Here is a 22,039-nt window from a genome sequence, read left to right as displayed (position 1 = left end):
GTTTCAAAATATTTCACAACACAAGCCCCTTGCCCTGAAAATTCCCCACTTCGAACTCTCCCGGGAGGGGTTTTAATGAACCAGCAGAGGAGGAGGGTTTCCCCTGCAAACATTCCTGCAGGAGGCATATTCCTCCTGCTCTTCTGGCAACTGCCTGCCCGCCCCATGAAGGGTGTTCTTTCACCTCCACAGGCCCGGACAGCTCTCCTGTCTCGAGTTCACATCCCATCAGTCTCCACTGGTCCCTTTCAGCAGCTCTCTCCATCCCCAGGGAAATGCAGGCGTGGGCAGTTCTGGGTTCCATGGGCTTTGGAACACCGGAGAGACGTCTGCCGGCCTGTCCATTAGGGAGGGACGATGGGGCTGGGGTGTCGATGTGTCCTGCTCGGCAGCCTTCCAGCACACTGCTTTCATCAGCTATGGGGCGTCATCTGAAGGGGTAGAGATGCTGAGCACAGGGCCCCTCTGCCTGCCCTGTCTAAGTCCTGGGCATTGCACTGCCCATCAGCTGGGAAACATCTGCTGACAAACGTGGCAGCCCCTGACCAGCATGGCACAAAGGTCATCCTGACCCCTCCCCAACACACACAGAGTCCCACGGGTGGAAGGTGGGTGAGGATACAGGGGCAGAGTGAAGGCTGGTGCTGAGTACCATAGAAATGCCTATCAATAAACAGAGACAGTCTCTGTCTATCTGTATTTCCATTGCAGCCATCGCACAAGCAATGGACAGTTCTGTCTGCTACCAGCGCTAAGGAAGGGTTGGGTTTTGTGTCCCTGGGCATCCCAGGGTATCCTGCCCCGCCACACAGCTGTCCTGGCCCTCACCGTGATCAATGCAGCTAGCGATAGCTGACACGCCTGCCCCACCTCCTGCAGGAATCCTGTCCTGTGGGTGCTCTCAGACCTCCAGTCAATGCTAGGGTTGTCAGCACATGGTTCCCAGCCAACCCCATGAGTTAACACACCACTTCTCTTTGGACAGTGCATCAGTTGAAAGCTATCCTGAGCCATGATTTGCAGACTGGCTTTGGCCAAGGCCTCGAATGCATTTGTATGTTGCTGTGGGAAAACTGGGTAGATTTAACCAGCTTTGACATCCCTCTCCAAGGGATCTGGAGTGCACATTGCCGGCCGATGAAAGGCCCCAGACTTGTGCAATGCTCTTGGACACACAAGAGCACATCTGGCTCATGTGGCTGTCCTCCCCTGCCCGTCTTATGCCCTGCCCACCATATACTTTTCATCATGGTGCTTGGTTATCAGAGTTGTTGGCGCCTTATTTATGACCCAGAATCATCGCTTGCTGCCTTGTGGTCCCTGCGCCCAGTTGGTGGGGTGGGGTGGGGTAGGGGGGTTGGTGTTTTTGCCAGGAGTTACACTGGAAGGGACTTACTTTGTTCTCCCACATTCTGCTGCTACATGAGTGGGAGCTGTTCAGGGGGGAGGGCGGGGTTTGCTGACACTCACTAAAGACCCAGAGGTGGCTGCATTTTGGATGTTGTCATTACTGAGAATTTGATTCTGTTCCGCTTTGTCAAAAGTGTGTTTGCATTGTTAAGAATCTTTCTGGGAAAAGTCCCCGAGTGAGTGACCGTTAATTACCATGCGCGTTCCCCAAAGAGCTGCAGGGTATTTATAACCCCGTCCTCCAGCCCGTCACGGAAAATAAGATTAGAAGTTGTGTAATCTGCAGTGCACAGATCCATGATGTTTGGGTAACCTGCTTTTCTCACCCCTGATCATTTTATATTTGCTCTTTGTTGACCTTCTAGCATTTTGGCTCCACATCCAGCAGGCTATGGGAGAACTTGTATAGGGTCCCGGTCAAGAGCTGGGACCCCCATTCCCAGCTGCAAAGAGAATGCAGCTATTTTGGGGACAGACGTCTAAGTGTTTTAATCACCAGGTGGGAGCATTAAACCCAGAGAGAGGCTCATGGTCAGAGAACAGAGATTATCAGCACAGGTGAAATTCCCCCCTCCGTGGAGGGCCAGTCCTAGGTCTGGACACCACTATAGGATTTATGTGGAATTTACGGCTTCCCTACACTTTCTGCTGTCTCTACATAAGGATGGGTTTCACACACACACACACAGCATACATGGGCAGAGCTCCCTGGAAGTCACCAGAGCCACACTCATGTCAACAGTGAGCTTGTCCCAAATTTCTGACAACATCATGGGGTTTGATTGCGAGCTTGGATCTGGGCAAGTTCTAAGCACCAGAAAGCAGGAGTTAGAATGGAAGGGCCATGCTAGGCCATAACCAGCAGCGCTGGCTATCACTGGCCCAGGAACGGGTTTGTTTTCAGAGCACCCTGGAATTCTGAGGTTACTCTGTAATAACCAATGAAAAGTACCCCAGTACTCCCGGACTTTACCATGCACACAATATGTCACCTGAAAACACACAGGGGCCTTGACGTCCGCAGCCCTCTCTCACAAGTCTACATTCCTTAAACAAGGCGGAAGCTTGTCTTTCCACACATTGGAACAGCCTTTTTAATCCTGCAGGGCAGCCTAATCCATTTACATAACTATAGCCTGGACAAAGGCGACTGTGTTATCGCCCAGTTCCAAAAGCGCAGGGAACAAATCCTCCTCAGCCCCACCTGCAACAGGGAGCAATATTTCCATCAAAAGTGAAAATCCAGCCTCTTGCCCTTTGTTACTAGGGTAATAAAGAACGGACGTTTGACTTCCCACTGTGATAAAGCTGTCATGTTGTTAGCAAGCCCAGGTTTTACAAATGAGAACAATTCTTTTAGCAGCCAAAGCAGGCTCTGTGCCGACTGTTTGTTGAATGGCCTTGTGTCCAAGCCAGATGAGCCTCACTAGGGCCAGATGCTGCAAAGGCTTAGGCAGGTGAGTAACTTTATTCAGCTGAGAGCTCTCAAGTCCTGTGAATAGAGTCGCTCACCTGCACTAGCCTTGGCAGGATGGGGCCCTAGGGCAGAAGACACAGGGCACATACAGTTCAGCAAGCACTTTACACAGTATCCTGCCACTTGTGGAAGAAAGGACTAAAGAGACTCAAAAGGATTGTAATGTAATTGACCAGTGCAAGACACACCATGGGCCAGATTCTCCAGCACCTGTAGGAAGGATTCTTCCCTGGTGGTGTTTTACATGCAGTTTGCACCGGTGTAAGTGGCTACAGCCAGGTCCCACGGGGTGGAGAATCCGCACGTATGGATTTAGCAATCCAGGCATTGCAGGGTTCTCATTACTCACACTACACTCGAAAAACTCATACGACTTGGAATCTGAAGTTAACGTTGAAATTTGCTACTATGTTCTTGTTAGTATTTATTTTCAGCAATGCCCACCATGTTTTCAAACAGTCTTGGCACCGAGGAATTCACAATCTAAGGAAAATTAGATTTGATTCGAGAATTAGATCCTAAGGAATCTTTCCTTGGGTAAGAAAGCCCTTTTGCTTGGTTTACAAAAATAAAACTAGCTGTAACCATGCATCAGATGAAAATTGTACGAATGTATAAAAAGGGGAATCTTAATATGAATGTGCAAATTTGCCATAAGATCAGGCACATTAATTTTCACTACAGGATGGGAGGGCAAAGTTACAGAAATGTTAGCAGTGCTGTAATTACAGCTTTAGCAGTGTGGACTCCATAAACCCAAGACCTGGGTTACTTCTATTGTGCACAAGCTGAAGAACAACTAAACGCTATAATTGCTCTAGATACTCTGACAAGGCCAACACACACACAAAACCAACCACCTGAACTCCCTGCAAATCCATCCCCTACAAACAAAATTCTCTTACTTTGGACAGTGCCCTAAGAGAAGTCGCAATGAAGGGAAATCTCCTTTGGCTGCAGCATAGTGAACAGGTAACGCTCCTGTGTCCGTGGCTATCATCGGGTCACTGCCTCCAAATCGCAGTAGCCAGTCTATTACTTCGTGGTGACCAAAGCGGGCTGCGAGATGCAGGATGGTGGCACCGGAATTGTCTGTGTCCTGCAGAAACGAAACAAGACAGTTCCTATTACGATCCGCTCCTCGCGATGCTTCAATGAGTAGGTGGCGAGGTTTTCTGGACTGCCCACTCAGATGCACACAACCATGGCAGATCCTCCGACCCTGGTTAGCAGCAGTGCTTTATCAATGGCTGCAAATCTGGGAAACTGCAGCGCCATCCTGCACCGAGCGTCTCGCACGAATGGTCAGTGGCCTCTGTGAGACGCGTTCAGGGGGTGAGCCAGGTTCCTGGTGTCCACATCACCCCCCCCCCCACACACACACACACCTGGTATTAAATAAATAAATAGCATCCTTCTCGGGAGACTCAGCCGAGAGGCCAAGGGCTAGAGTGGAGTGTGGGGGGGGGAAGGCTGCACCAGTTCTGGGGACAAAGAGAGGCCTTCAGTAGCACCAAGCTCACAGATGCAGAAGGCAAGAACAGCTGCAGGAGAGCCCCCACCTATGAAATGGGAACCGATGGGCATGCGGAGAGGGAGCCGCACAAAGCTATTAAAGCAACACAAAGCAAAGCAGCCAGTATCCAAAGGAACGTGGTTGCCACTCTGCCAGTCTTGGGGGCACAGAGAGACAACGTGCAGGCTAGAAGCAAACACTGGATATTGTGAGACCCTCTGAACTCCCACCTCTCATCCCTTTGTGCTGCTCCAGACAGAACGCCCTGTGACTGCACTCCTGACACTCCCCGACACAGAGGAACCCCACAGAGCTGACGCAGTGCCCTTAGCCACCAGTATACAGGGCTGGGTGCGAGGGCTGTGGTCCAGTGAGCCCAGCACCAGAGCATCACCATGGGCTGCTCTAAGCCATGCAGGGACAAACCACAAAGCAGCTTCTGAAGGGCCTCAGGATAGGAGAGCTTCGCTCTCCCTTCCCAGCCTCGCCAGGCCGGAATATTCGGCCCACTGGGTCTATCTGCATGCGTAAGAGCTACTCATCGTGAATAAGAGCTGGAATCAGGGCATCAGAGCCCAGTACAGCACTAGGTCTGGGACCTTAGCCATCTCCTGAGAAACTTCAAAAAAGAAATGAGCCGAACAGGTAGGGAACCTTGAACCTGTGCCAAACGCTAGGCCTGCTCAGTCGCGAAGGACGTGCACTTCTGCGAACAAGGCCTTGGTTGGACAAAGTCAGCGTTGAAAGTTCCATGACTATTAACATTGCTGAGACCCAATTACACTGGCTTTGCCCCAGCATCTGAGCCTGTTAATTCTTCCAGCTTCTCATCTGGTGACTTTTCACATAGTGCAATAACCCAAGTGCTTTTGGGGAGACTTACAAAACTCCGACAACAAGCTAGGACCTTGCAAGAAATGCTGTTGGGGCATCTAGAACCCCAAAGTCGGAAGAAGGTGAGGAATGGGACTAAGCTACTGAAGAGGAGAGATGTGGCTGCTGTAAGACGTGCATAGTGACTTACCCACAACTTAGGCAATAAAGAACCTTTTTCATATTCACATGCTCAGATTGCCGGGCCCTGGCCCTACAGCTCTGCCCTGCACAAGTTACCAGAGCCCCTGCCCTTTCCTCAGCCCTCATGTATTGATCTCAGGAAACTGACTCTCATCAAAATCCCAGAGCAGAAAGGATTAAACAAGTTCTCCCTGCTGTGTTTAATCACAGTGTTGCCAACTCAAGTGATTTTATTGCAAGACTCATGATATTGGGTGTTTGACTTAAAGACCCAGCTCCTGGAGTCAGGTGATTATGCGAGGATCTGAGCTTTCATTAACAAAAAGGCAGTTTCCAGCCCACGTGGCCAGGCAATCTGAGCATGTGAATATGAAAAAGGTTCTTTAATGCCTCAGTTGTGGGTAAGTCACTATGCATGAGTGGTTTCTGGCCTTTATGGTGCACTCAGGCCACATGTTCAAGAAGACAAAGAACAATAATCCAACATATATTATTCTTTTAATATCTCATGATTTTAAAGCTGGCCTCATGAGCTTTGGGGCCTGATTCATGATTCTTGAATGTAGGGAGCTAGCAAAACTGCACTTAGCCATTAATGCAGAGACATGAGCTGGGTCGTTTCCACTTGCTGTAGTACGTCCAGGTGAAAGTGAAGGGGCTATTTAAAAATAGCAACATACAGATCTTTGGAGATGACAGCACCTCTTAGTTACATGGGAATGTATGTGCAACCCACTGACACTCAAGACCTACTACCCAGTAATTTGTTACATTTAAACTGAGAGCACATTTGGGAGTGTATGTTCAGCCATCCCCTTAACTGATACTTCTGCCCGTGAATGGATAATTTGCTGATTGTTCTTCCTGGGCACTGACCTGCCTGTTAATGGGAACGGCATTCCACCACTCCATTGGTCCTGCCCCAGGGAAAGCTGGCATTGTACTGCATGGCCACAGCAGAAGAGTAATGCTGTGTTGGCTGCTTTGGCATGCAGTCCCTTGGTTACGGCACAGCCCCACTGCGGTCACCAGCACTCATGACAATGTAGAACAGCAAGTGGAATTCGTCCAAGATGGCTCCTAATTGTGCTGAGCCTGTCCTTCCAGCTTGATCATCTCTCCCCCCTCCTCAGATGGCTTTTTAAATCACAGGAACATCACATGTTTTCACCTCTCAACCCACATCATGCAAGCAGCTTATCCCTCAAGTGTCTGCACTGATTGCATACTGAGGTGAAAGAACCACTCAGACAGAATGCAGCGTGCTACCCAAAGGCATGAACCATTTACATTTCAGCCTTCCTGCCTCCAAAACCGTGCCACGCTGTGCGGAAGGAATCTGGGGTGCTTGTCGTTAGTTTCAGTGGGTTCAGCAATGTCTGGGCCACAGAGAAATACTGGGTCCAGCCTTGTGGCCAGCTTTTAATCTGATCACTGAACTTTGACTGCCTGACTGACAAGAACAGTAACAAACAGAGCTTAAGCTGATAGGTTTCAGAGTAACAGCCGTGTTAGTCTGTATTCGCAAAAAGAAAAGGAGGACTTGTGGCACCTTAGAGACTAACCAATTTATTTGAGCATGAGCTTTCGTGAGCTACAGCTCACTTCATCGGATGCATCACGAAAGCTCACGAAAGCTCATGCTCAAATAAATTGGTTAGTCTCTAAGGTGCCACAAGTACTCCTTTTCTTTTAGCTTAAGCTGAGTAACCCAGCCCCAGCAATCACACACCAGATGCTCTGGGGATACTGAACTCCTAGAGGAAATAGTAACTTTATTTGGTTTTATCCTTGCATATACTAGGGCCAAACCCTGTGGTCTGGGCTCCAGTAAACACCTGCTGAAGTCAATAACATTCATATGCAAGAGCCACTGTATGTAAATACAATACGAGCTGCGTAAAAACTAGATTCAGCCCCTGTGCCACTGAATTGCCGAGTACATTCCTCCCGATCACCTCTGGGTCCAGGGCGAGGTTTCTGAAGGTCATTAGACTGCAGGGAATTTCAAGTGTTGCGCAATTTCGATGAGGTGCCTGGTGCCTCTGAATGGGGCACTGGAGGAGACAGTGTCTGCGATGCTCCAGCAGACTGGCTATTGGAGATGGCAGGACTTGTAACGCATCGTGTGCGTTTGGAGGGGAGGAGTGGGCAGGGCAAGTCCTGCTGCATCCAGTCCTGAGTGATCTTCTCCACACAGTGCGGGAGAATGTAACTCCACACTCACGTTCTCCCTTGCAGCTCCCTGCTATCACAGCCCGGGGCCTCTCCGGAGTAGAAACGGCCCAGTCCGGCAGACTGCGTCTGTGGTGGACACGTCCCTGCCGGTGACCAGCTTGGGACCAAAGTCATTTGCGTGGGACCTAGGCCCCACTTCAACCCACGCCACCAATTTCCAACGAGTGTTTTAGCTGGCTGTGCTAGCTAGTCCCTCACCCACCTCCAGCCCGTGACATCAACTGCCTCGCCCGCTGGGCCACCTGTCCTGTCCTCGTCTCTCTAGCTGATGCACCCACTCTGCCACCCCCGCCCACCCCCACCCCCTCCGCCGCCCCTGCCCGCCTCCTTAGCCCAGAGGCAGCTGTTAACCAGCTGGCAGAACCCATTACCCCTTGGCCCAGCCAGGCCCCACCGTGTCCGGGGCCCAGTCCAGGCTGACTGCCCCCGCGATGCGTCTGATCCACACACCCGGGGACACAGGGAAAGTTCCGAGCTGGCTCTGAATATCATGGCTGCACGGCAGAAACCAACCCTCTATGGGTCTGGCTTCCAAAGCGCCCAAGCTGCAAGCCCTGGGACGCCCCCTCTGGAAGGTCTGATGGATAACTCCTCCCCACTGCATTTTAAAAGGGTTTCCAATGGGGTGTGGCCCAGGCACGACACTGGTCATCTGTCCCCTCTCCTCACACAGGCACAAAGGCTCAGGTTCTCCTGACACACCTGCACTGTGGGAAGTGCCCTGAAATTGGCAGTGCAGGTTAACCGGCTCCAAGCGTGGGTGGCTCCAGGCGGGACTGCTGATCACAACAGAGCTTGGTCCCATCCTGCGATCAATAAAAGTCCTGTGCTCACGGTTCAGCACGGCGAGCACAGGCCTGGGAGTCAGAGACTGCTGAGCTCCAATCGTGACTACGGCACTGGCTCCCGCTGTGGAGCAAGGCACAGCCCTCCCTCCGCAGCTCTGGCAAAGTGGAGCTGACACATCTGCAGCGGCTTTCCAGACCTGAGCAGAGAGGGAAATTGACCCCGTGGATGTGTCCATGCTGCAAAGCACCTTTCAGCCTGACCCTGCTCGAACATATGCGGCCCTGACTTTTCTTAGCACAACTGGCTACCGAAAACGGCTGCTTAGCATCAACCCTTGATGCCCTGAAGGCAGCTCGTTTCAGGCTGTGTCGTGGATTGTAAAATGGGCAGTTCACAGCTTGCACCATGCTGGGCAGGCCGGTGGCATTAGTTCTGTTCTGTTTTAAGGAATTAACCCACACGATGTGAACGGTGAAGATTACAATTTGGAATTGACGCTGTCGGTTAGTGACATGAGCTCCATAGCCACCTGCACTTTGCAAACTGCGGGTGAAACTGATTTGATAATTTGATAATTTCAGCAAACAGATAAATCAGCAACTCTCACAATCTGTTCCTGGACAACACACAGACAAGACAAGAGAGGTGAAATTTGCTGCATTCATGAGGGGAGGGTGTTTGTGGCGAGTGAGGAGTGACTGTTTGTAAAGCGCTGTGGAGATGATGAACAGTGCTTGGTAAAGGTCACGTCTGGTTGTTAGGACCAGCCCGTGGGTCCACAGGGCAGGCTGCATCACCAGTGAGCACCAGGACTCCTGCTTGGAAGGGAGCAGGCAGGCGAGGAAGATAAGGCTGTGGGACGCTGTGGGACTGCGGGGCTCTCAGCACCAGCTCCCTTCCCGCTCTGTGCTCCTGCTTCCCCTCCACCCTTTAGCTGCAGTGGCTAGTCCGAGTGCAAGCTCATAGGCCCGACCTGTGCTGCTGTCTCTGCCTGGGGCCAGGGCCTCGAGAAATACCAGTGATGATGAGGTGTCACCCAGACATCGTCCATCCTTCTGTCTAGGTCTGGGCTGGAATCCAGCACCAAAGCGAAGGGCACCGTGTGGGGCCTGAGGAGCAGGACCATCCTCCCACCTTAGCAATACATGCGGCTGGAGACATGGCACAGCCTGGCAGAGCCTAGCAGGGCTTCCAGCCACCATCCAAGTCCAGGGCCTCTCCTAGTGTACACGGCACCTTTGCAGCAGTTCCCTGACACCCTGGGAGGCAGGGGGAAGGAAGTGGAGTCCTGGAGAGGGGAAGTGACTGTGTGTGGGAGGCCCTGGCCCCAAACTCAGCCCACTGCTCTCCTGCCCATGGAGGGCTGTCAGCTTCCAGGCAAGGCCCCGCACAAGGGAGCTAACTGTGTTCCAGCAAGGCGGACACAACAGCAGGCCCTGGGGAAACAGCTACTTGGTGCGGGGGGAGGCCAACATGGGACCATCCTGCCAGAGGCCTCTTGCATTTGTGGAAACCAGCTTCTCTGACACAGGCGACGCCATTCCCCAAAGACAGGTGAACAATCCCGTGTCCAGACACCCCCCACCCCAGCTGGGCCAGTCTCCACTCTGCCTGCCATGCCGCTGCAGGAAGCTCAGGACAGGAGAGCGCCCGCTCCCCTTAATCCAGCCTTGGTTACATTCCCCTTGCCTGCGGCCACCCCAGAGCTCCATGGTGCGGCCAGGAACGCCAGGCTCTTGCCCAGCCCCCACAGTGCCCTGTACCCAGTGCGGCTGCCCGCCTAGAGGGGCACTGCCCAGCAGTGGAGCGCTGCTTGCCCCATAGGTCCTCAGCTAGAGGGCCAGGGCAGGGGGGGCTGGTCCCGGGCCCCGCCAGGCGAGAGGCCCCAGCTTCCCAGCACCCAGGCACACCCGGGCTCCCGCAGCAGGCGGCCCCAGGAGCCCTGGAGGCAGGGTGGGGCTGGGCCCCGGGGGAGGGAAGCCGCGCGCGGTGCCCACCTGAACGCAGCAGCCTCCCTGGGTCAGCAGCCACTGGAGACAGGCCAGGCTGCCGGTGGCCGCCGCGTCGTGGCCCGGGGTGGCCCCGTTGCGGGCCCGGCCGTTGCCCCGCAGCGCCGCCTCCTCCACCAGGTAGCGCAGACAGTTCAGCTTGCCGGCCCGGGCGGCGTGGTGAGCGGGCGAGGCGCCCAGCGGGTCCCGGAGCCCCGGCTGCAGCAGCCGCTGCGCCTGCAGAGCCTTCAGGGTGTCCACGTCGCCCTGGCGGGCGGCGACCAGAGCCCGCTCCAGGGCCATCTCCTCGGCCGGGGAGCCGGAGCCGCGGGCCCCTCACCAGCCCGGGGGCGCCATAGGGCTGCCCGGAGCGCCGAGCCGCTGGCGTGCGCTTAGCTCCCGGGAGGTGGCCGCTGCCAGCGAGCCCCGGGAAGGAGCTGCCGGCCGGGCACTGCGAGATCTGTGCCCCGGGACCCCTCCTGCCCCGCGCGCCCTCCGGGACCTCTCCTGCCCTGTGCGCCCCCGGACCCCTCCTGCGCTGCGCCCTCCGGGACCTCTCCTGCCCCGGGACCTCTCCTGCCCCGTGCGCCCCCCGGGACCTCTCCTGCGCTGCGCCCCCCGGACCCCTCCTGCGCTGCGCCCTCCGGGACCTCTCCTGCCCCGGGACCTCTCCTGCCCCGTGCGCCCCCCGGACCCCTCCTGCGCTGCGCCCCGAGGAGCTGCCCGGGGTGTCTCCTGCCCGGGGACCTGCGCCTTGCGGGGTCTCTCGCTCCGGCTGTCAGGCTGGCTGGGGCTCCCGGGCACTCCGAGTCGCACAGCGCAGCATGGCCCCTGGTCTTGGCACTTCCCGTCCCCCCGGTCAGACTCCAGCTGCCCCGCTCCCCTCCGGCTCCGCAGCCCTCCCTGCCTCCGGGGAACAGCAGCCAGGCGGCGGCAGGAGCTCGCAGCGATCCCACCGCCAGGACGGCTCCTCCTTCCCTCAGTGTCTGTCTGGGGAATCGCAGGGGCCGCTGTGATCTTCCCCTCCCCTGCGCTTCCCGCCCAGCTCCTCCTGCTGACACCCCACTGCTAATTCCCAGGGCCAGGAAGGGGTTAAACTGTCTGGCTCCCTGCTGCCGGGGGACCTGGCTAGAGTCCCTGCACTCCGGGCTGGCAGGAGCTGTGGGGAGGGGAAATGCCCCAGTGACTAGCAGGGCCCAGGGCGTGGGGAAGGGCCCACAGGCGGGTAGCTCTGTGCCTCTGGCAGGGGAGTCCGTGTCCTGCATGGCTGTTGGCTGGAGCCAGGGCTGGCCCTACCCCAGTTAGAGCGGGGGGATCACGTAGCCAGTGGTTTTGTGGCCCTTTCCCTGCTTACTGACCCTCCCTGGTCTCTGCAAGTGGCCCAAGTAGATTCCTACCTATAACCCCCCCAACCCTTCAGCTGTACCCTGTCGGTGGCATGTGAGGTCCCTGAAGTCACACAGTGTTGTGGGTTACAGATGTCAGGGCCTTGCAGAGGGGTGTCCCATTGGAAGAGGAATCAGTGATGGGGAGTCGGGGTCTTTTCTTGGTGTAGTCTAGATACACCAGTCCTAGAACAGAGCGAGTCACTAATGGCACCAGACAACCCCCCTCCGCCCCCCGCCAGGAACCTCAGCCCAACACCAATGCCTGGTTCCCAGGAAACAACTCTGCCCCAAGAATTTGCTCTGGCTAGAGCGATTAAAGCAGAGAGCAAAACTCTCTTGCTGTTTGCCACAGCTCCCCCCAGAAAATCACATCACAAAACTCACAACAACACAACCTTGTATCCAAGATTGTGCACTGCTGCCATACTGAGATGAAGGCTGTTTGTACAGGTGCCATCTGGTGGCTTCTGCCCTCAGAGTGTTGTTCATGTTCCCTGTTTCAAACATAGAGCTTTTATGACAGGATAAAGACATGTGGATACTAGTGGTAATTATAATGGTGATTATTTGTGTTACAGCAGCATCCAGAGGCCTCACTCAGGATCAGGGCCCCCATGTGCTGGACACTGCACACCCAGAGGAGCATGTGGCCTATTCTAGTTTGCGTGTGATTGCAGGAGCGCCTTCCTCTAACACTAATGTGACCAGAACCCTGCTTGCGAAGGAGATACGGCCAAACTGGGCAGCTGTTTGGGGTTTGATAAAACCGGATCATGTGCGTAATTACACAAGACTCTTTGCTACACAGGAGAAGTTTGGTCTGCTGGCCACTGGATCTCTCCCTAGTTTGTTCATGTCACTCTGCCCGCAGGGACTCAAGAGCGAGTCCCATGTCAGGGCAGACTGTTCGGAAGCCCAAAATGGATGTGAGTTGTGTACTTAGATTTCACCAAGTAATGATCTACTGTAAACTCCTCAGGCACTTTAACAGTGTGATCAGGTAGTCACAGGCAGTCCCCATGGATACTCCGGTCTGTCTAACAACCACAGTGAGCTTGCCTTTGTGAGAGATGGTCCTTTACACCAAGGATCACAGCAATATTCAGGTTATTCCCAGTCCCAAAGGATCAGTCATTTACCCCACCAGAGACGATGCTTATAGCCAGTACTATAATAAACTATCTAAAGATTTATTAAGTAGGAAAAGAAAAAGAGAGTTATTGACAAGGTTAGTGCAGGTAAAGGCGCACACACAAACGAGTTACAATCTTAATTAAAAAATAATAATAGTGACTTCTCTAATCAGCAAGCTTTATATGACTTTTAGGGCTAACCCCGGCTGAGCAGCTGGGGATCTCTTGCCTATGCCTAGAGACCTCGTCCCCCAGAGTCCAAGCCACATAGAGACACAGTTCCTTCTTGTTAGGGGTTTCTATCTCCCTCCTTCTTCACGAACAAGGTCAGCTCCCAGACTACTGCGCTTGGCATCACAACATGGGGAATAGATGGCCAGCCCTCTGTGGAGAAAGAGGTGGTTAGGGACTATTTAGAAAAGCTGGACGTGCACAAGTCCATGGGGCCGGACGAGTTGCATCCAAGAGTGCTAAAGGAACTGGTGGCTGTGATTGCAGAGCCATTGGCCATTATCTTTGAAAACTCGTGGCGAACGGGGGAAGTCCCGGATGACTGGAAAAAGGCTAATGTAGTGCCAATCTTTTAAAAAGGGAAGAAGGAGGATCCTGGGAACTACAGGCCAGTGAGCCTCACTTCAGTCCCTGGAAAAATCATGGAGCAGGTCCTCAAAGAATCAATCCTGAAGCATTTACATGACAGGAAAGTGATCAGGAACAGTCAGCATGGATTCACCAAGGGAAGGTCATGCCTGACTAATCTAATCGCCTTCTATGATGAGATTACTGGTTCTGTGGATGAAGGGAAAGCAGTGGATGTATTGAATCTTGACTTTAGCAAAGCTTTCGACACGGTCTCCCACAGTATTCTTGTCAGCAAGTTAAAGAAGTATGGGCTGGATGAATGCACTATAAGGTGGGTAGAAAGTTGGCTAGATTGTCGGGCTCAACGGGTAGTGATCAATGGCTCCATGTCTAGTTGGCAGCCGGTGTCAAGTGGAGTGCCCCAGGGGCGGTCCTGGGGCCGGTTTTGTTCAATATCTTCATAAATGATCTGGAGGATGGTGTGGATTGCACTCTCAGCAAATTTGCGGATGGTACTAAACTGGGAGGAGAGGTAGATACGCTGGAGGGTAGGGATAGGATACAGAGGGCCCTAGACAAATTGGAGGATTGGGCCAAAAGAAATCTGATGAGGTTCAATAAGAATAAGTGCAGGGTCCTGCACTTAGGATGGAAGAACCCAATGCACCGCTACAGACTAGGGACCGAATGGCTCGGCAGCAGTTCTGCGGAAAAGGACCTAGGGGTGACAGTGGACGAGAGGCTGGATATGAGTCAGCAGTGTGCCCTTGTTGCCAAGAAGGCCAGTGGCATTTTGGGATGTATAAGTAGGGGCATAGCGAGCAGATCGAGGGACGTGATCGTCCCCCTCTATTCGACATTGTTGAGGCCTCATCTGGAGTACTGTGTCCAGTTTTGGGCCCCACACTACAAGAAGGATATGGATAAATTGGAGAGAGTCCAGCGAAGGGCAACAAAAATGATTAGGGGACTGGAACACATGACTTATGAGGAGAGGCTGAGGGAGCTGGGATTGTTTAGTCTGCAGAAGAGAAGAATGAGGGGGGATTTGATAGCTGCTTTCAACTACCTGAGAGGTGGTTCCAGAGAGGATGGATCTAGACTATTCTCAGTGGTAGAAGAGGACAGGACAAGGAGTAATGGTCTCAAGTTGCAGTGGGGGAGGTTTAGATTGGATATTAGGAAAAACTTTTTCACTAGGAGGGTGGTGAAGCACTGGAATGCGTTACCTAGGGAGGTGGTGGAATCTCCTTCCTTAGAAGTTTTTAAGGTCAGGCTTGACAAAGCCCTGGCTGGGATGATTTAATTGGGGATGGGTCCTGCTTTTTGAGCAGGGGGTTGGACTAGATGACCTTCAGGGGTCCCTTCCAACCCTGATAGTCTATGATTCTATGATTCCTTTCTTGTGCTCTGAGCTGCAAGATCAGCTGACGGAAGAAATCCACTTGCATGACTGATCTTCATGGTGGGGGAGGGCAAATATCTTTTATCCTCTTTATCCTCCCAAACTGTCCACCCGGAGTCCAGGGACCTTTCCCGCGGGGCAGGATGTAGCACCGTTTGTTGCAGATTAGCACGCCACACTAGTTAGTGTCTCTCTCCTGTCCGGTGACTTACGTAGATTTTCTCAGTACAGCAGCTCGAAGAACGCAGGCAGCAACTCGCAAGCATTCAATAAAGTCGAAACACGAAACACATTCTTATCATGCTAATACCTATATTAAGAAAACGAACACACAGGTGAGCCAGACTGTCTCCGGCTATTTAGAAGCCAGGGCTCCCTGGAGGCATGGGGGCCTTGGCATGAGCTGGCATCTGCTCTGCCAGTGTCACCATTTATATGACACATTATGTCCCCACATGAAAGTGCTCCCCGCGCTACCCAGGACCAACAACCACCCTTTGCATCAGGCTTCCTTTAAACAAGGTCAAGCACCCTGTGACCCTCAGTCGTCTGAGGCTCCACCCCCAGACAGCAGTGTGGCTCCATGAAGTGTATCATAGGGATGTGGGGCTGGAAGGAAACTCGAGAGGTCATCAAGTCCAGCCCCCTGCGCTGCAGCAGGACTGAGGAAATCCAGACCATCCCTGACAGGGGTTTGTCCAGCCTGGTCTTAAAAACCTCCATCACGGGGATTCCACAACCTCCCTTGGACGCCTGTTCCAGAGCATCACTATCCTGAGAGTTAGACCCTAATCCCCCCACATCCCTCAGCCACCAGAGTCTGGCTGAGCCTCGTCTGTCCACTAGCTGCTGGCTCTCCGCGTCACTCCTCACTCCCCCATCTCGAGGAGGAGGGACACAGCGAACAGCCGAGAACTTCGGGGGGCGGGGGTGGAGTGGAGGAGGAGGCGGGGGCCTCAGGGAAGGGGGGGGGCACCGCAGCCCAGTTGTCCCGCGGTGGGTCGGCGGTAGCGCCAGGGAAGTCCCCCCCGGTCATTTCTCAAGATTAACTGTGCCCAGTTTTTTGACCCTTTCCTCTTGGGTCAGGTTTTCTACACTTTGCACCGTTGTTGTGGTTCTGCAGGGTACTCGCTCCGGTTTGCCCACATCTTGCTTTAAGCGCGCTGCCCAGAACGGCACACAGGACTCCAGCTGAGGCCTCACCAGTGCCAAGTAGGGGAAAACTTCCAAAAGCAGGGCAGAAAATGGAGTCTTCAAAGGCTAAACCAAAGGGAATGTGATGACATATTGGGCACTACAGACAAAGCGTTCACGTCACATTGTCTCTCTCGGCTCATATGACAGCGCAGAGCACTGAATTAGCAGCACGTAGCTTTTACCTGCCTGGACTCAAACTTTAGTTTGACGTCTTATTTAACGCATGCAAAGCTGGCCAAAGCGATACGCGAATAGCATAGGCCAGGAGAGCTGGGGGATACGTTGCATGGCCTGTTCCACCTGACCTTAGATACCAAAGAAATCTAGCAGGGAAACATGTCAAATGTATCCCTTACTTTAGCCTAATCCATGGGAAACAGTATCTGAGAAACGCTCACAAAGCAGATCTCCCAGCCTTTCCAAGCACAGAGCTGTGTCAAACATCACCAATCTTTCAGTGTCCTCCGAGCCTGATGTCCTCAGGCTCAGGAAATCTCTTCCCGCTCACACATACGTACGCACAATGTCCAAGCCAGCAGTGCACCCACTCTCAGCTACTTCCTTCACTGCATTTGCCCTGGGATCCTTTGTAAACAGGACTTCATAGCAGGATACAGCAGCTGCAACAATAGCCCCTAGGCTGCCCCCCACAGCCATCCATAGGGAGTAGCCGCATTCAAAGCTTGGGAACCCTGGGATTTTTAGAGACACCTGTAAAACAAAAGCAAAGTGCCAAGACAACTGAGTGTGAGCAGTAGAAAATGTGTCCTGGTCACCCTGGGGTCACTGCAGTAGCTCCAGCATAAAAGTGGCGAATGACATCTATTGTTAAAGCTACCGCAGGCAACCTGTCTGCAAGGGTAGAAAGCCCAGGTCCTGAGCTGGGTCAGATATGCTGAGGGAGCATTTCCCCAGCGTGGTGTTTTGTTGCCATACACGATATTTGTGAGGCTCCTCATTCATTCAACTGGCTGAACTTGATGAACTCACGGAGGGCCAAATTCTGCACCCAGTTACACTCTCACAGCCCTAGTTAGCTGGCTACGGGTGCAGGTGCATAAAGAGAGCGTGGTGTGGCCCAAAGGAAATAGAAATGCATTGCATGGTGCTCGCCCTGTGTTACATAGAGTGATCCTGGATCCCTTGGGCCTCTCCCAAAGAGTGGGGTCAGTAACACTTCTCTGTCTGCCCTCTGTTCAGATTAGGATGAGACCTGAACGGGATCTGTAGGTGCCTTCCAGACAGATCTCTTGCTGACAGCACCAAACCAAAACAGCTGTTAGTCAAAAACCAGCTCATTCATCAAAGCGATGGGTGGATGAGCGTTATGTGAAGCCTTTCAAAAGTGACCAAAACACCATTATTCCTATGGCAGCTCCAGCTCATTGTGTCCCCTCAGATCCTGTGTCTGAACTGCCTTGTCTGGTTCCGAACTCAATTGTAAGCTCCCTGGGGCAGGGGCTGTGTCTCTTACGTATATGTAAAGTGCCAGGTGACCGGGGGGGGGCTCAGTAAATAACCAACAGTAGGTGCTGGTGACAGTACCTCGTACTGGTGCAGGGAGTAGACATACACGCAGTATCTTACGACCCCAACAGAGGTTGAAATGCCTGAAACAAAGCAGAGAACTCTGTGATTCCCGCAGGCTTGGGGTAGACCCCAGAGAGCAAAACCTCCTGTCTGCTGGCATGTGAGTTTGGGTAGGTCCTGATGTGTGCTGGGCCCCTGGGGAGATTTCGAAAGGGCAGAGGGTGAAAAGAAGAGACACTCCCCAGCTACCCTCAGATCTTGTCGTAAATGATCATTTAGAAATGTGTGTGGGGAGTTCCAGCTTTTTCTTATGATATTTGTAAGCAAGTGGCATTCCACTCTGCTCCTAACATGGTTACACACACTCCTGTGTGCACACCCACAGACACACACTGCACAGCTTCCCCCGCCCCCACACACACATGCATGGCACAACTTCCCCCTAAACACACACACAGCACAGCACAGCTTCCCCCTACACACACACACACACAGAGACTTGTTCAGCTTCCCCCTGAACACACACACACGCTGCCTGGGGTTTCTTTATAACTCAACTTTCATAACAGCAAACATAAACATCCAGTCCGCTCTTGTTCCCAAGTGTGGCTGGTCCCTGCAGGACCCCCCTGTTCCTGACCCTGGTTCCCTCTGCCACAGAGAGAGAGAGAGAGAGAGGCTTAAACCTCCTTACGCCCAGGGTTGGCGCTAATGGGGCACACCTGGTCCAGCTGCCAGGCTAAGTCAGGGGAATCAGAGAATCATAGACTATCAGGGTTGGAAGGGACCTCAGGAGGTCATCTAGTCCAACCCCCTGCTCACAGCAGGACCCATCCCCAATTAAATCATCCCAGCCAGGGCTTTGTCAAGCCTGACCTTAAAAACTTCTAAGGAGGGAGATTCCACCACCTCCCTAGGTAACGCATTCCAGTGTTTCACCACCCTCCTAGTGAAAAAGTTTTTCCTAATATCCAATCTAAACCTCCCCCACTGCAACTTGAGACCATTACTCCTCGTTCTGGCCTCTGCTACCACTGAGAACAGTCTAGAGCCATCCTCTTTGGGGAAGAGCCCTGCATCTCGGCGGCGGGCCCTATAACCTTCCATCCTGCTGTGTGATGGGGCTGGAGTCATCCCGGGCTTAGTCTGTTTAATAAGAGCCTGGTGTCTGAGCCCTACACATACCACTACAGCTATCCCTACAGGTACCCCTACAGCTACCCCCTACAGATACCCCTACAGCTACCCCCTACAGATACCCCTACAGCTATCCCCTACAGCTATCCTTACAGATACCCCTACAGCTACCCCCTACAGCTATCCCTACAGGTACCCCTACAGCTATCCCTACAGGTACCCCTACAGCTACCCCCTACAGATACCCCTACAGCTATCCCTACAGGTACCCCTACAGCTATCCCCTACAGCTACCCCCTACAGATACCCCTACAGCTATCCCTACAGGTACCCCTACAGCTATCCCCTACAGCTATCCCTACAGATACCCCTACAGCTACCCCCTACAGCTATCCTTACAGATACCCCTACAGCTACCCCCTACAGCTACCCCTTACAGATACCCCTACAGCTACCCCCTACAGCTATCCTTACAGATACCCCTACAGCTATCCCTACAGGTACCCCTACAGCTATCCCTACAGATACCCCTACAGCTATCCCTACAGGTACCCCTACAGCTACCCCCTACAGATACCCCTACAGCTATCCCTACAGGTACCCCTACAGCTACCCCCTACAGATACCCCTACAGCTATCCCTACAGGTACCCCTACAGCTACCCCCTACAGATACCCCTACAGCTATCCCTACAGGTACCCCTACAGCTATCCCTACAGGTACCTCTACAGCTATCCCCTACAGCTATCCCTACAGATACCCCTACAGCTATCCCCTACAGCTATCCCTACAGATACCCCTACAGCTACCCCCTACAGCTATCCTTACAGATACCCCTACAGCTATCCCTACAGGTACCCCTACAGCTATCCCCTACAGCTATCCCTACAGATACCCCTACAGCTACCCCCTACAGCTATCCTTACAGATACCCCTACAGCTACCCCCTACAGCTACCCCCTACAGATACCCCCTACAGATACCCCTACAGCTACCCCCTACAGCTATCCCTACAGGTACCCCTACAGCTATCCCCTACAGCTATCCTTACAGATACCCCTACAGCTATCCCTACAGGTACCCCTACAGCTATCCCCTACAGCTATCCTTACAGATACCCCTACAGCTATCCCCTACAGCTATCCCTACAGATACCCCTACAGCTACCCCCTACAGCTATCCTTACAGATACCCCTACAGCTATCCCTACAGGTACCCCTACAGCTATCCTCTACAGCTATCCCTACAGATACCCCTACAGCTACCCCCTACAGCTATCCTTACAGATACCCCTACAGCTATCCTTACAGATACCCCTACAGCTATCCCTACAGGTACCTCTACAGCTATCCCCTACAGCTATCCTTACAGATACCCCTACAGCTATCCCTACAGGTACCCCTACAGCTACCCCCTACAGCTACCCCTACAGATACCCCTACAGCTACCCCCTACAGCTATCCTTACAGATACCCCTACAGCTATCCCTACAGGTACCCCTACAGCTACCCCCTACAGCTACCCCTACAGATACCCCTACAGCTATCCTTACAGATACCCCTACAGCTATCCCTACAGGTACCCCTACAGCTATCCCTACAGATACCCCTACAGCTATCCCCTACAGCTATCCTTACAGATACCCCTACAGCTACCCCCTACAGCTATCCCTACAGATACCCCTACAGCTATCCCCTACAGCTATCCCCTACAGCTATCCTCTACAGCTATCCTTACACATTCCTCTACACAGCTATCCATACACAGCTACCCCTACAGGTATCCCTACACATATCCCTACAGTACCCCTACAGCTATCCATACACAGCTACCCCTACAGCTACCCCCTACACATATCCACACACATATCCCTACAGCTATCCATACACAGATACCCCTACACATATCCATACAGCTATCCCTACACACCATTTTCAAATAGTTTGATTTTGATTTTAAAATTTTTATTTGTTTTGTTTGTGGAAACTGAAAAGGGAAAGTTTTTGTTTTTTACATTAACATTTTCCATAGAAAACTTTTGACAAAAATTGAATTTTTTCATGGTGGAAAAAAACAAATTATTTCCTGACCGTCCCTAATGGCCACATGGCCAGGTGCATGGGCACACATGCACCCGTGTGAGGGCATTTTCACGTGTGTGTGGTCTTCCCTAGCTGACTGACCTCGCACGCCCTTTCAGGCACCCAGCCAGCTTCACAACTTGGGATGGCATCTCCTAGAGGTTTCAGAGTAACAGCCGTGTTAGTCTGTATTCACAAAAAGAAAAGGAGGATTTGTGGCACCTTAGAGACTAACCAATTTATCTGAGCATGAGCTTTCGTGAGCTACAGCTCACTTCATCGGATGCTGTAGCTCATGAAAGCTTATGCTCAAATAAATTGGTTAGTCTCTAAGGTGCCACAAGTCCTCCTTTTCCTTTTGCATCTCCTAGAGGGAGTTCATTTGTTTTAACAGGTTTTATTTTAGAGTTTGGGGAGAACCTACCTACGAGGAAGAAGAGTCCGGCAGCCAGGCGGAGACAGCGTTGTTTAGCCAGAGGCCCCTGACAGCAGCTGAGATATTCAGATCCCAGGAGCAGGCAGAGGAATGCCCCAGCACTGGCGATGCTGGAAGTGATCAGCAGCGTCCGTGTGAGAATGATTGCAGCTTATAAAAAGAAGCAAACAAAGCATGAGCGGGAGAGGGCTAGAGAGCGTGCCCAGAGACGGGGGGCTAGTGGGTGCGGTCCTGGATGTAGGGCTGTACCAGCAGAGGATGGACGGTGCAGGGGGTGGTAACGGGCTACGGTGCTGGCCACCAGTCTGACCCCATTGCAGATCAGTGGTGACTGCTGCGCAGTATCCGCTGATGGACTGAATGAAACATTCAAAAAATGGGAAAAATCAGTGGCAATTTCCTGGACGTTGTTCCAGCCGGGGGGAGAGGGGTGCCAACATTGTGAATTTTTCGGATGAGCTGTAGAGCTGGGGACAGACAGTGTGTGGGCTGTGGGGCTGAAGGATTTAAACGGGAAGCAAGGACTTGTGCAGCTGGCAGGCTTTAACGTGTGTTACCAACGGCGTTCGGCGCAGTACAGATGAGCCAGGAACACAGAGAAGTAGTCAAGGCCTCACTCCGCATCGGGAGCTGCCAGCGCGCACCTGGTTGAATCCAAGTGCTCAGGTGTAACCATGAGCCATTCGAGAGACCCTGCTAGGCTGGCAGCCTCATC

At 53.0% G+C, this 22,039-nt stretch overlaps 1 protein-coding gene across 2 annotated transcripts in view; it reads right to left on the bottom strand.

Annotated features, from left to right (window-relative positions):
- Positions 1–10,915, bottom strand: part of ESPN (espin) — a 78,467-nt gene extending 67,552 nt beyond the window's left edge. For both annotated transcript variants that reach the window (XM_073316602.2, XM_073316603.2), the window contains exons 1-2: positions 10,445–10,915; positions 3,793–3,986 (exon numbers count right to left, since the gene is read on the bottom strand). In XM_073316602.2, the coding sequence (XP_073172703.1) occupies positions 3,793–3,986; positions 10,445–10,738 (488 nt within the window). In that variant the 5' untranslated portion in view covers positions 10,739–10,915. The remainder of the gene's footprint in view (positions 1–3,792; positions 3,987–10,444) is intronic.
- Positions 10,916–22,039: the final 11,124 nt, after the last annotated feature.

Source organism: Lepidochelys kempii, chromosome 18 (genome assembly GCF_965140285.1).
Source record: "Lepidochelys kempii isolate rLepKem1 chromosome 18, rLepKem1.hap1, whole genome shotgun sequence".
Lineage (NCBI taxonomy): Eukaryota > Metazoa > Chordata > Testudines > Cheloniidae > Lepidochelys > Lepidochelys kempii.
This window is presented reverse-complemented; position numbering and strand designations above follow the sequence as displayed.